The 12,789-nt window shown below is 37.8% G+C and overlaps 1 protein-coding gene across 3 annotated transcripts in view; it reads left to right on the top strand.

Annotated features, from left to right (window-relative positions):
* Positions 1 to 12,789, top strand: part of tiam2a (TIAM Rac1 associated GEF 2a) — an 85,891-nt gene that overhangs the window by 30,098 nt on the left and 43,004 nt on the right. For all 3 annotated transcript variants that reach the window (XR_015709300.1, XM_087780346.1, XM_087780345.1), the window contains exons 6-8: positions 785 to 1,009; positions 4,694 to 4,879; positions 6,173 to 6,310. Coding sequence is in view for 2 of the 3 variants with exons in the window: in XM_087780346.1 (XP_087636472.1) it covers positions 785 to 1,009; positions 4,694 to 4,879; positions 6,173 to 6,310 (549 nt within the window). In the remaining variant the exon portion in view is untranslated. The remainder of the gene's footprint in view (positions 1 to 784; positions 1,010 to 4,693; positions 4,880 to 6,172; positions 6,311 to 12,789) is intronic.

Raw genomic sequence — 12,789 nt, 5'->3', positions numbered from 1 at the left:
CAGTGAGCTATGGCGAGGAAAAGCTTCCTTTTAGAAGGCAGAAACCTTGAGCGGAACCAGACTCATTGTTGACGGCCTGCCGCTTTGACCAGCTGGGAGGAAGGATGGGGGGGTAGACGGATGGATAAGGAGAGGAGTAAGGGAAATTATAGTGAGAAAAAAAAGAGGAGAGTGTAGGAGAGTCCATGGAGGTGCTGGAGAGAACTCGGGATTCACCTGCTTCAAGTGCTAGGCAGGCTACACTGTACAATAACTCCTAAACGATGAACCCTATAAACAAAATTCAAACGGTTTCTAAAGACAGAAAAGTTGAAGATGATTTGTTGAAAAACTTGCAGCTGCAGTGATGAGTTTACTGAGTGGGGGTGAGACGGAGAGAGAGCCTTTGTAGCAAGAGTTAGAAGATGAGTCAGAATATATATACTTTTTTTTTTTGCTTAATCCTCACTCACCAGCTGAAACACCTGGACATTGCTCTTATATTCAGGAGAAAAATATGAATAAGTAAACAACGATGGTGAAAGTGTAAAAATGCAAAAAGTAGTTTCAGTTTTTCATCTTTGTTTGGTTCTTTGCAAATTTTCGTTGTTACCATGTTATAAAGTTTAGTTTTTTTGTTTCTTTTTTCTATTAACTATAAAACAATAACTAAAATATACATTTTCTTCAAAAGAGTGAAAAACCAAACATCTTTTCAACAATTAAATACCAATATAATCAAGCAAAAAAAATGTTTCACCTCCGCCTCATCGTTGCATCAACCAAACTTCTGTCGCCCCCCCAGGCCAGCAACCAGACCGACCTGGAGAACTGGGTGACCGCCATCCACTCGGCCAGCGCCTCCCTGCTGGCCAAGCGTCAGGGGAAGGAGGACACGGTGCGCCTCCTGCGCAGCCAGGTCCGCGGCCTCCTCCAGAAGACGGACATGGACGGGAAGATGAAAAAGATGGCCGAGCTGCAGCTCACCATCGTCAACGAGCCCAAAAACCGCAAGGCCATCGAAAACCAGGTGAGCGGCTGGTTATTATTGGATGGATGTCGTTTTGCTCGGCTGCGTACAAAGACCACCGTCGTGGCCTACTTACTTTCGCTGACTACAGTGACAATCCGAGGCGTTATTTTTATCTGTCGACGAGAGAAATGGCCCGAATGCAATGAATCCCCTCGACGTCATGAGGCGCCCGGGGTGGACGCCTGGATGGAGATTCCAGATGTTTCCTTGTCTCTCAACATACATTAGCTTCTCGGCTGCCCGAGGGCAGGAAGAAGGCGACGCAATGTTTCCTATTACGACACATCATAGCTGTGGCATGAACACCGTGCAACACCGTTGTGTGAGTCAGTAATGTGTCGGATTCTTCATGCGTTATTCAGAATCTAGTAGGACTTCACAACTATGCGCTAAAGCAAGCTAGTACTGGGCTTGTTATTTTTCAATCTTTTTATTGGTGTTTTATAGTCCTATTTCTATTTACCACCCGGTTTAATGTTGGTCTTACTTTCATAAACCAACCCTCGGATAAAAAAGAACATTAAGTGCATGAAAAATCGCTTCAGCAAAAACGCTGAATCAGCGAGTCGCTCTGGCGTGGGGTCTCGACAACAAGATGGTAGAGTTTGTTTCTTACTCATTTTCGCTGGTTTTTAGGTTATTATTTGAGTGTTTTCGGCGAAAACAAGTGTCTTGATTCGTCGACAGACACAGGGCTAATGTTGTTGTTAAGAAAATCTGGTACTTTTTCAAAATAAAAGATAATTCAGACAGTATTAACCCTTGTCTGACCTCAGCCACTGCATATGTATCTATGGAAGCCAGGGAGGTCGTTCACTTTGACCCTAACACAAGGGATACCACAAACATATTTGTTTTCGGGACTCTGAGTCACCTTGACCCAAGGTGACCCCATGTAATGCTTTCATTTCCTTTAAGTGGTCCATGAACTATATAGATTTTGCAAACCACGACAAAGAAATGGTTTTCAATAAGTCATTAGTAGTACAATTACTTTTTCAATATCTCTTCCCGTTCTTTAGATTTTTTGTACAAAATAATTTAAATACAATTGAGTAAAAAGATCTAAAACGAATTATATACAACTCATACAAATGTTTTTTTTAATTAAAATATTTTCCTATATTAAACAAAAGTGGTTTCAAATTAGTTTTTCTAGGGCTTGTTGTCATAATATTACAGTTAATTTGTGTTAATAGATAATCAAAATAGTTCAACTTTTTTTCAAAAAATACTGGCTTTGAAGTCGAATGTCCATAAAAAAGATATCATTCCCAAACTCCCTCAATCGTTTACTCGATCCTAGACTACGATTGAAGTCTGCAGCCCACGTTCCGCTGAACTACCTGACTTGACTTGTGAGTGTTCGGTCATGTTTCCACTTAACCATGAGGTCACACACACCAACGTGTTCCGTGAAACACCACCGGCTGAAAGTCTCCTATCGGGTCGTGAGCATGTTCCCCCCCCTCGGGACGTCGATAGATTTAAGATTTCGGGGCGACGACTTTGATGTAAATACCCCCCCCGACCCGACCCATGTCTCGAGAAATCAGTTCTTCTTTTGAAGTCTCTTTCAAACACGCATCCTGAGTTTCACTGTCATCGTGAAGGTGGGCTTTTTAAGGTGAGCCAGAGGCGGGACGGGGGGGGGGGTGGTGGATAATTCCTAAAATGTGAACAGATGTTTACGAGTTGCAGTCGTTTACTCAACCTTTCCCATGATACCAATATGTGTCTCTTGAAGAATCCTCGCGGAGGCGTTGGTTCCGGTTCCACAGAAATGACAGATCATCGCAAATGTTCATTAAATAACGGCAACAAAAAGTTTTAATCTTCATAAAGCGCCTTAAGTGGTCGGTAACATTAAAAAAAAACCTGAAGTAAACTGGACAGTGTTTTTTTTTTCCCCAAACCAGCAATTCTATTAAAATCTGGCTTTTAAAGAAGCAGCTTATCTGATTTACCCAGTAATACCTTCCTCGTCATTAAACCCCCTCTTTTTTTAAGGTACTCTCAGGGATTACTTGGTGGTGGGTAGAATGCCAACGTCAAGGTCACTCCGTAGGAATGTCAGCATTCTACAAGAAGACATTTACCCACGACTTGTAAGCGCAGGGAACCTGTACTGCCAGATTTTTATCATCCGGCCCTTCAGTGTCATGCTAATGTCTTTGGATTCTGAAGATTCCTGAGATGTTTGTGTCTCACGTCCTTTAAAACTGTTAGGAAGGTCACATTTTGGTTTGGAAAGTTCATTAAGGCCAATGTTAATCTTTTAGCTCCTTTGCTAAATGTAGGCTTAAGCCTAAAAGTTGAAAATAATTAAAAAAATATATCTGTATAACAATATCTTTGTGACAAGTTTTTGTTTATGTGTTAGCGTTAGCGTTGTAGCTACGCAAAACAACGTGTAAGAAGATACAATCTTCAGAACAAACAAGTTAAACTGCATTTTATTCTGGTTTGTAATACAAATGTATTTATAAAAGTTTCATTCACATCAAAATAAAACTAATAACATTAATTCATGCTTTGTTTGCTCATGATAAGCTAAAGCCTAAGCTAATAAGCTGTTCACCAATTCATATTCAATTAATTATATTTTATATATATTTAGTTCGCTATAAGTGACCTCCTTTTTTTAGTATCGTACATAAAAACCTAAAATACAAGAATATTTCATTTAGATGTAGTACAATGTTTAATAGTACAAATAGCATTGAGAATCCTGAATTAAGAAGCTAGCACTTTAAGTCCTGGGTTAGCATTTCCGCTAAGAAGTAACAGTCTCTGAATGTATTTTTGTAGTGTTTGTTTAAAATAGCAAAGTCTAGTTTTAAATATAAATATTGTACTTAACTGTAGTGCATCACTTTAATATCAATCAAAATTTGATTTCTCATTCATTTTAACAGCAGTTATATTTTTTTATGTACCAACTACTTCAACATTAGCATTAGCATTTGGAAGTAGCATTTTTTTTTTGGAAGCCAGAACAATGTTAGCTCATATTTCTTAAACTACATGTTTTATGTATGTTTTAATTGAGATTTAAACCATGGGTAACTTGATGGCAGCATGTTTTTATATTAACATGGTACATGTTAGCTTACCCGCTAACATCCCCCGCGGCAAAACGATCATGGAAGCTAAATCTAAGTATTTTATAATTCACATACTGTTTCGTTGCGTCTATAGTTGTTCACAGGTTGCCTGACTTGACCCTCGCAGTGACCTGAGCCGCTCTTATAGTAAAACAACTCCTTTCTGCAGACGTATTAAAAGTGGGTTGTTGACTAGCGTGTTCTCATTAAAGCTCGACTCCAGCTGGCAAAACAAGTTCTCAAAGTTTATACAGGAATAACAGTGATGGGGGGGGGGGGAAGCGACGGTAAATTTGGGGTGGTATGGTAGAGTTCGGGGGGATTAACGGGTGGTCTGTTGAGTATCACTATTCCTCAATAAAAATATGGGCATTTGAATTTACTACTCTCCGCTCTGCTGCGTCTCAAACCCACCATTTCTGCTCCGACATCTGTGAGCAATCCCAGCCTGACGGAACGCACTCTTTGACCCCTGATCCTGCCTTTCCCCTTCAATCCCCTTTTATCCTCGACGTCCCCCCTGCTCGCGCCGGCGCCCAAACAAACCCTCATCAATGTTCCCTTTTGTGTCCAGATCCAGCAGTGGGAGCAGAACCTGGAGCGCTTCAACATGGACCTCTTCAGGATGCGCTGCTACCTGGCCAGTCTGCAGGGGGGGGAGCTGCCGAACCCCAAGAGTCTGCTGGCCATCGCCAGCCGCCCCACCAAGACCACCCTGGGACGACTCGGGATCTTCTCGGTGTCTTCCTTTCACGCACTGGTGAGGAGAAGTGGTCGCACTTATGTGATTTCTTGCTGTTTGTATCTAGAAAATAGTCAGACTTAACCAAACATGTGTGTATTACAGTTTAGAAAATAATATTAATGGCAAAAATATGTGTAATTTAAAAAAATACATGAATATCTGCAGATAAATCATTTGCTATTTAAAAAATAAATAAAAATAATAATTTAATACCTTGCATGACAAACAAGAACGCCATACAAATTATAAAACAGTTAAAAAGACAAAATAAACATACATATCCCTTGTATATAAAAAGTATAAATAAATAAAATAAAAATGAGGTCGTTTTTTTTTTTTGATAACCAAAAATGATCAGCTTGACTTTTAGCAATTGTATTTCAGGGTCAGGGTGACCCAGAGATAACATTAGGGTTAAAATGATATCCGAAAGTTAATAAAAACTAATACAGAATTTTTGTCCGACATTGTTTATTCTGATAAGAATAAAAATAATTTGGTGTATGTAGCAAAAACTTATTATTACCATTGTATTTGCCTAACAATGCCAAGTTAGCACATATGCTATTAGCTTCTTTTTTATACTGTCAAAAAAAAGACATTTTAAATCAGATTTAGGTCAAGATTTAGCTACGTTGCTAAAATTCCTTGCAAGATAAGTTTAGTTTAGGCTAAATTAAGTTATTTTAAAAATTACAACACAACTTTTTTATTCCACTTAATATTAAGATATATATTTTTTAATTTAAATATTTAAATATATTTTTAGGAAAAAAATACATTAGGAGTTAATTTTTTTGGTTACAAACACTTTCTATTTAATGTTGGAAACCAAGCAAATATATTTGTCTTGGTAAATAAATAATAAATGCTAATAATAAAAAACTAATTCTTGTTTTTTGCTTTTTTTCAAGTGACTAAATATGTTTGTTTTGAGTTACTCTTGCACGTATAAAACATATTGTTATCCAATAACTACTGCACACAATGTATACAAATAATCGAATAGTAGTTTTAATGAAAAGGTATTTTCTCTGTTTTCATTGTCACTAGATTATATTGGGAGATTCGTCCGGAGAAACTTTATATATTTGGGGTTTCTAATCCATATTTACTTCCAAAGTGTGTATCTGTAGTGCAATATTTAGAAGTGCCGACTCACTCCGATGAAAATCTGTGTGAAAGACCTTGAGCGTCGTCTTCAAACGGCCTCTTTATTCATCTGGAGAGCTGAGCTCATTAAGATCCGCCCGATTAAACCTTCTTTCGCCGGACGATGGGAGTCTCTGATAACGTGTCTCCGTCCAGATCTGCTCCAGAGACGAGGCCACTCTGAGGAGGCGCTCGGTGTCTCTCAACGACCGCAAACGCAAGAGGGGCCTGTTTTCGTCGCTCAAGGGTCTGGACAACCTGACCAAGAGGAGCAAGAGACCTTCTGCAGCACAGGTATGATCTTACCCTCCAGGGAATATGGAGCTTTAATTGATGCCAGTCGGAGTTAGCATGCTGCTCGACCTGAGCTCATGTTTTTCACGAGCGATTTAAAGGTTAATAGAAGTCAGTTTTAAGACGCCTCTTAATCAGGTAATCCGACACTAACGGAGGTTAGTTAGCAAAGTGGTTGATCGGAGAGATCATCGTAGGTGGAAGCAAAAATAATTCCCCACAAAACCGTTATTTCCATTTATTTTACGGCTGAAGACATCGGAGAAACCCTTTTCTTTTGTGGAGTTTATGTCCGTATGACTTTTCTTCGACTTCCTGGTCCAAAAAAACACTTGCAAACAACACTTGCAACACTTGAAGTCGATATGCTTTCATTTTTTTAAACCACAATATGTCCAAACATCAGCTTTAAAAGCTGCTAAGGTTGACTGTATCCTCTTGTCCTCAGTCATCACGGGCATCTTGCTAGATTTCAGTGTTCCCTTATCTGCGGTGGACGTAGTGGCTATTGCCATCTAGTGGCTAGAAGTTTAATTGCAATACGGAAATGAACAAACGCTGGAAATAATTGCTGTTAATTGTAAATAAAAAAATACATTATTGGCTGTTAAGCATAAAATAACTATTGTAATAAATAAAAACTAACCGACCCTTTGTTAGCAAATTGGTTGATCGGAAAGATCATCGTAGGTGGAAGCAAAAATAATTCCCCACAAAACCTTTATTTCCATTTGTTTTATGGCTGAAGACATAGGAGAAACCCTTTCCTTTTTTGAAGTGTATGTCCGTATGACGGTCGCCGACTTTTCTTCGACTTCCTGGTCCAAAAAAAAACTTGAAAAAACACTTGCAAACAACACTTGCAACACTTGCAAAAATGAAAAAACAAAAACGAATAGATATAGTGTGAGTCTGTATCGATAATTATCTTATTATCTTGGAATTGCAAGATACTGTATTGATGCGTCACGATACAGTACCAACAATAGGATATATTGCAACACAAGTATATATTTGTAGTATTGTCGAGTACTTGACTCTGGTGTTGCAGAATTTACAGACCACAAGACTCTTGACGAAGTCGATATGCTTTCATTTTTTTAAACCACAATATGTCCAAACATCAGCTTTAAAAGCTGCTACGGTTGACTGTATCCTCTTGTCCTCAGTCATCACGGGCATCTCGCTAGATATCAGATACCTTTTGTGGAGTGTATGTCCGGATGACCGTCGCCGACTTTTCTTCGACTTCCTGGTCCAAAAAGACTCTTAAAAAAACATCCAAATACCTCCATACTGCTCGTCTGTAACGTCCATCTTGTATTGAAGCCTCGACATGAGGAATTGTTGAGCAAAAAAATGAATATTTTATTTTAAGCTTGTTTGTAGCAGAAGCTAAAGGCTAACATGCTACACAGACAGGAAACACTCCGGGTCAATCTTGTGCAAATTTCTGATTCGATCCTACTTTAATTTTACTTTCAGTCCTTCTCAATATTTACTTCCTATTTCCACTGGAGTGTGATGATCAACTCTTGTATAATGTACTACCTAAAATACCTGGCGTTGTCATGAGCACAAAGAAAATAACTTTGAAAAACAATTTAACCCAAAATATTGTCTTTGGTATTATATTGCTCTTATCCAGGGGTGGACAAATACATTTCCTCAGGGGTCACACACACCGGACTACTTTTTGATGTGAGTCCAGAGTACTACTTTGAAATCACACAGAGACAGAGTACTATTTCACGTAGATGGGAACTTGCCTGCCAAACACTTTGGCCCCAGGTATATAGATCTGTCTTTTTTCTGATGTCACGTAAAATAAACCAAAAAGTAAGCGATTAAATTCAATGTTTTTCTCCGCAATCTTCAAGAAAGAAAAACACTTGTTAGCAGTTAAGCTAGCCACGCTAAACCTGACCACAGCGGGGGGGTCGGGGGTCGGGTCAGGGGGTATGAAGCTAATTGTGGTGGATCGTCATTCTTACCAGCATCATCTCCATGTTTCCCATCCACATTCCTATTAAAGAACCCCGAGTTAATGAAAACCACAGCTCCCGCTCTAGCTTTTGCGCTCAGCTCATAAAAAGAAGAGGTCTATAAAGTCTCCCGCAAATGATGATTTCCTGTTACCCAAGACCACAACGACGACCCTCCGGGGGGCAGATTTGTAGATGAATTAATAACATGTCTGTAGGAGGCTTCACCTGGGTCTGGGCCGAGATGGAACGTATGGGAAACCAGGATGAACGAGAGGTTTTTTTTTAATGAGTGTAACGGAATGACTCACTCGTTCTTTAACACGTGTTTGAAAAAGGCAATAAATTGAGGTGAAACTTAACATCGTGTGACTTGATTTGGATCCAAATCTGCTGAAACTGCAGAGATTCCTTATCCTGGGAATTAAGAAATGTAATAAATCATAAATATATTATTTATTTCAATATAGCTTTCCAAATTAATCTGGCTGTGCTTTAGGTTTCATCCTCGTGTTCTTCTGAGGCGTTCCCATTAGGAGTGTGTACACGATACAGGGTCACAACTATACAATATATTGTGATACTGTAGTAACAAGTATATATTTGTAGTATTGTCGAGTACTTGACTCTAGTGTTGCAGAATTTACAGACACATGACTCTTGACGAAGTCGTAACTGCTTTCATTTGTTTTGAAACCAAAATATGTCCAAACATCAGCTTTAAAAGCTGCTAGAATCGACCGTATCCTCTCATCCTCAGTCATCACAGGATTTCAATGTTCCTCTGGCTGCTGAGGATGTAATAACTGCTGCCGTCTAGCGTACGGAATTTCAATTGCCACACAAAAATGAACGCGGCGTAAATATTTTCAGGATAATTGTAAGTAAAAAATGTAACTATTTTTAATTTAACACACACTATAATGAAGTACAAATCATAAAATAACTATGGTAACAAATAAAATATGATTTACAAGGCAAAAATTAAAAAACAAAAACGAATAGATATAGTGTGAGTCTGTATCGAGTATCTTGGAATTGCAAGATACTGTATAGATGTATCATGATACAGTACCAACAATAGGATATATTGCAACACTGTAGTAATAAGGATATATGTGTAGTATTGTCGAGTACTTGACTCTGGTGTTGCAGAATTTACAGACCACATGACTCTTGACGAAGTCGTAACTGCTTTCATTTTTTTTGAAACCAAAATAAGTCCAAACCTCAGCTTTAAAAGCTGCTGGAATCGACCGTATCCTCTCGTCCTCAGTCATCACAGGATTTCAATGTTCCTCTGGCTGCTTAGGATGTAAGAACTGCTGCCATCTAGCGGCCCGAATTTCAATTGCCACACAAAAATGAACGCGGCGTAAATATTTTCAGGATACTTTTAAGTAAAAAATTTAACTTTTTTTTATTAAACACACACTATAGTGAACTACAAACCATAAAAGAAATATGGTTACAAATAAAATATGATTTACAAGGCAAAAATGAAAAAACGAATAGATATAGTGTGAGTCTGTATCGATAAAGTATCTTGGAATTGCAAGATACTGTATCGATGTGTCACGATACAGTACCAACAATAGGATATATTGCAACATTGTAGTAACAAGGATATATTTGTAGTATTGTCGAGTACTTGACTCTGGTGTTGCAGAATTTACAGACCACATGACTCTTGACGAAGTCGATATGCTTTAATTTTTTTAAACCACAATATGTCCAAAGATCAGCTTTAAAATCTGCTGAAGACGACTGTATCCTCTTGTCCTCAGTCATCACGGGAGTTTCGCTAGATTTCAGTGTTCCCTTATCTGCGGCGGATGTAGTGACTGCTGCCATCTAGTGTCTAGAAGTTCAATTGCAACACGAAAATGAACAAACGCTGGTAAAATCTGCATGTCAATTGTAAATAAAAAAAATACATTATTGACTGTTAACCATAAAATAACTATTGTAATTAATAAACAATCTTGACTGTATCGATATTTTCCAACACCTCAAGTCATAATCCGAGAGACAAAATGTCCAAAGAAGAAAGTATTTGTAGATAATCAAAGATAATTGAGTCTTTCTTCACACCCTTAATAAAGTACGGAGGAGATCCAGGTTGTATTTTAGCGCCTCGTTCACGACCACCTGCTCTAATGAGGCGTTGATATGTGAAGGACGACGTTGCAGCAGGAACATGAATTATTAACGGCGTGTGTTGGAAGGTATTCTCTCCGCACTTCCCTCCGCCCGCAGACACCAGCAGATGGCTGCTGTAAGGATGCTAAATATTAAATGTCTTCCCATCCGGTTTCATTCTCTCCCAGAATCCCCTTCTTGTTTTCACGTCCAGGATGGTGACGATGAGTTCACAAGTTTCCGGGGATCTCCCCCCGACATCGCTTTTGTCACTTGTGGAAACTTTCTTTTGGGAAGTTTTGCTAGTTTATTGTAAGTTTTAATCAATGCTACAAATCATTTTTTTGGAAAATGTGTCGCTTCAGAGGTAGATGGAGATCGATCAATAGTTTATTTAATGTATGATGGATTTGTGCAAGAATTATTTTTGATTATTTAATTAAAAATAAATTGTTGAAGACGCAAAAAATGTTAAGTTATGGTCCGTTTTTATTGTAGAAAACTGTTTGTTAAAATAACTAAAAAATGTATACTTTACAACACATTTGTATATATTTTTGATTAAATAGCACACCTTGGCAAAATGCGGCCCGGGTGCCAGATGCGGCCATTTGACTGTATTAATTCGGCCCTAAAGGAGTAGAACATTAGACGGATATTTATTTTCACCTACAGTTAAGAATATTTTATTTAGAGTTAATACAATAATAAAAACAGTATAAAATAGTCATTTTTTGGTTCCGAATTTTTTTTGTACCTTTTTTGAATTTTTTTTGTCAAAATATTGACATCATATATCAGTTTCTTTCACACAAAAGGTTTATAAATATGTAAGGTTTATTTTATGTTGATATTTCTTCCCATACTATTCACATATATATATACATGTATACTATGTTTTTTAAAGTTTTCTATCATATTTTAGCTCTATGATTCTCTATTTTGGGCTCCTAACAACAGAATCCGTATACAATGTGGCCCTAGAGGACATTTTATTACCCTTCCCTGCAACTTTTAAACTTTTCTCAGTAGGATTTTTCTTCTTAATTTTTGCCAAAAATTGCTTATTGACCAACCATACTTTTAAATATAAATGCACAAATGATACCTTTACAATCTTGAAATCTGTAGTAAAATCATTGAAGCCCAAAAGACGATGGATGTAACAGTCAGCAATTGATGTAAATGAATGAACACATTGAAGATAAAATATAAACAGTAGGTCAAAAAAAATCGTTCCTTTAGCAGCTACTTAATTATTAGTAATATAACATTATTATTATAAAAGACATATGATTGCGAATAGGATTTTTTTTAAACCTTGTTTTTTTTTTTCTATTGAGTACGTTTTGTCTCCTGCATCGTGTTTTTGACTATTTAACTCTGAGATCTTGCTGATGAAAATGCATTACAAATATATTGTTTTGTTATTATTAAAAGTAAAAACACAAGGAGAGTTTAAAATAAACACATTCCCCATTTAGACAAAATAACTTTGAAGGTGATTCTCAATCATTGATCTCGTTTTCTGGCCACAATTTCTGGTCTAGTCCATAAAAATGTATCAAGTTTATCATATAAATATGTAGAAATACTACTTTTTTCATAAACGCAACCTTTTGTTTTTTGGGTGACTTTGCCGACTATTGTTTTTCTCTTTTAAGCTTTTATTGATTTTTCTTTTCTCATTAAAGCAGACGAAAGTATCAATAAAGACACAGAAAAACAAAGAATAAGAATAATAAGATAAAAACATGACACTAGGGATACTAGGATTTGTTTTTAATGTATTATTCTCCATTACACGCATGAATTCCACTTCAAACACTTAAAATGCAAGTTTTTATTTATCACGTGTTTTCAAAACACGCAGCTCTTTCTATTTTGAACGAAAGGAAAAACTCCTGACGGTGAAATGTGAAACGTAGCAGCTCCCGTCCAGCCCGAAAACAAGGATGATGTCATCCCACGTTGACTCATGAGTCACTAACAAACCCTAAAAACAAGTCGCTTCTACTCTTTATCCGCTAATGAACCCTTTCGTCTTCCATTATTGATCCAACTCTCTCTCATTTCTCCCTCTCGTCGTCCCTTAAACCCTCTGTTTTTCCGCAACTGACTCATCCTCGTCGACTAATCCAGTCGTCGCCCAAAGTCATGCTCTCTTCTCCGGCGTCTTCCCTGCTTGTGATCCGTCTTAAGAGCAGCTGTTGTTGCGGCGGCGAAGTCTCTCTGGCCCGACCGTGGACTGTGGGAAATGGGCCAGGAAAGGTCTGAGGATTTGTGTGGGAGAGCTCGGTAAAGCTTTCTAAAATTAGCCGGGGGTTTACAGTGAAAGCACGAGTGTTTACA

Source organism: Callionymus lyra, chromosome 18 (assembly GCF_982586985.1).
Source record: "Callionymus lyra chromosome 18, fCalLyr1.hap1.1, whole genome shotgun sequence".
Taxonomy (NCBI): Eukaryota; Metazoa; Chordata; class Actinopteri; order Syngnathiformes; family Callionymidae; genus Callionymus; species Callionymus lyra.
Note: the sequence above shows the minus strand (reverse complement) of the source record. Positions and strands in the feature narration are given on the sequence as shown.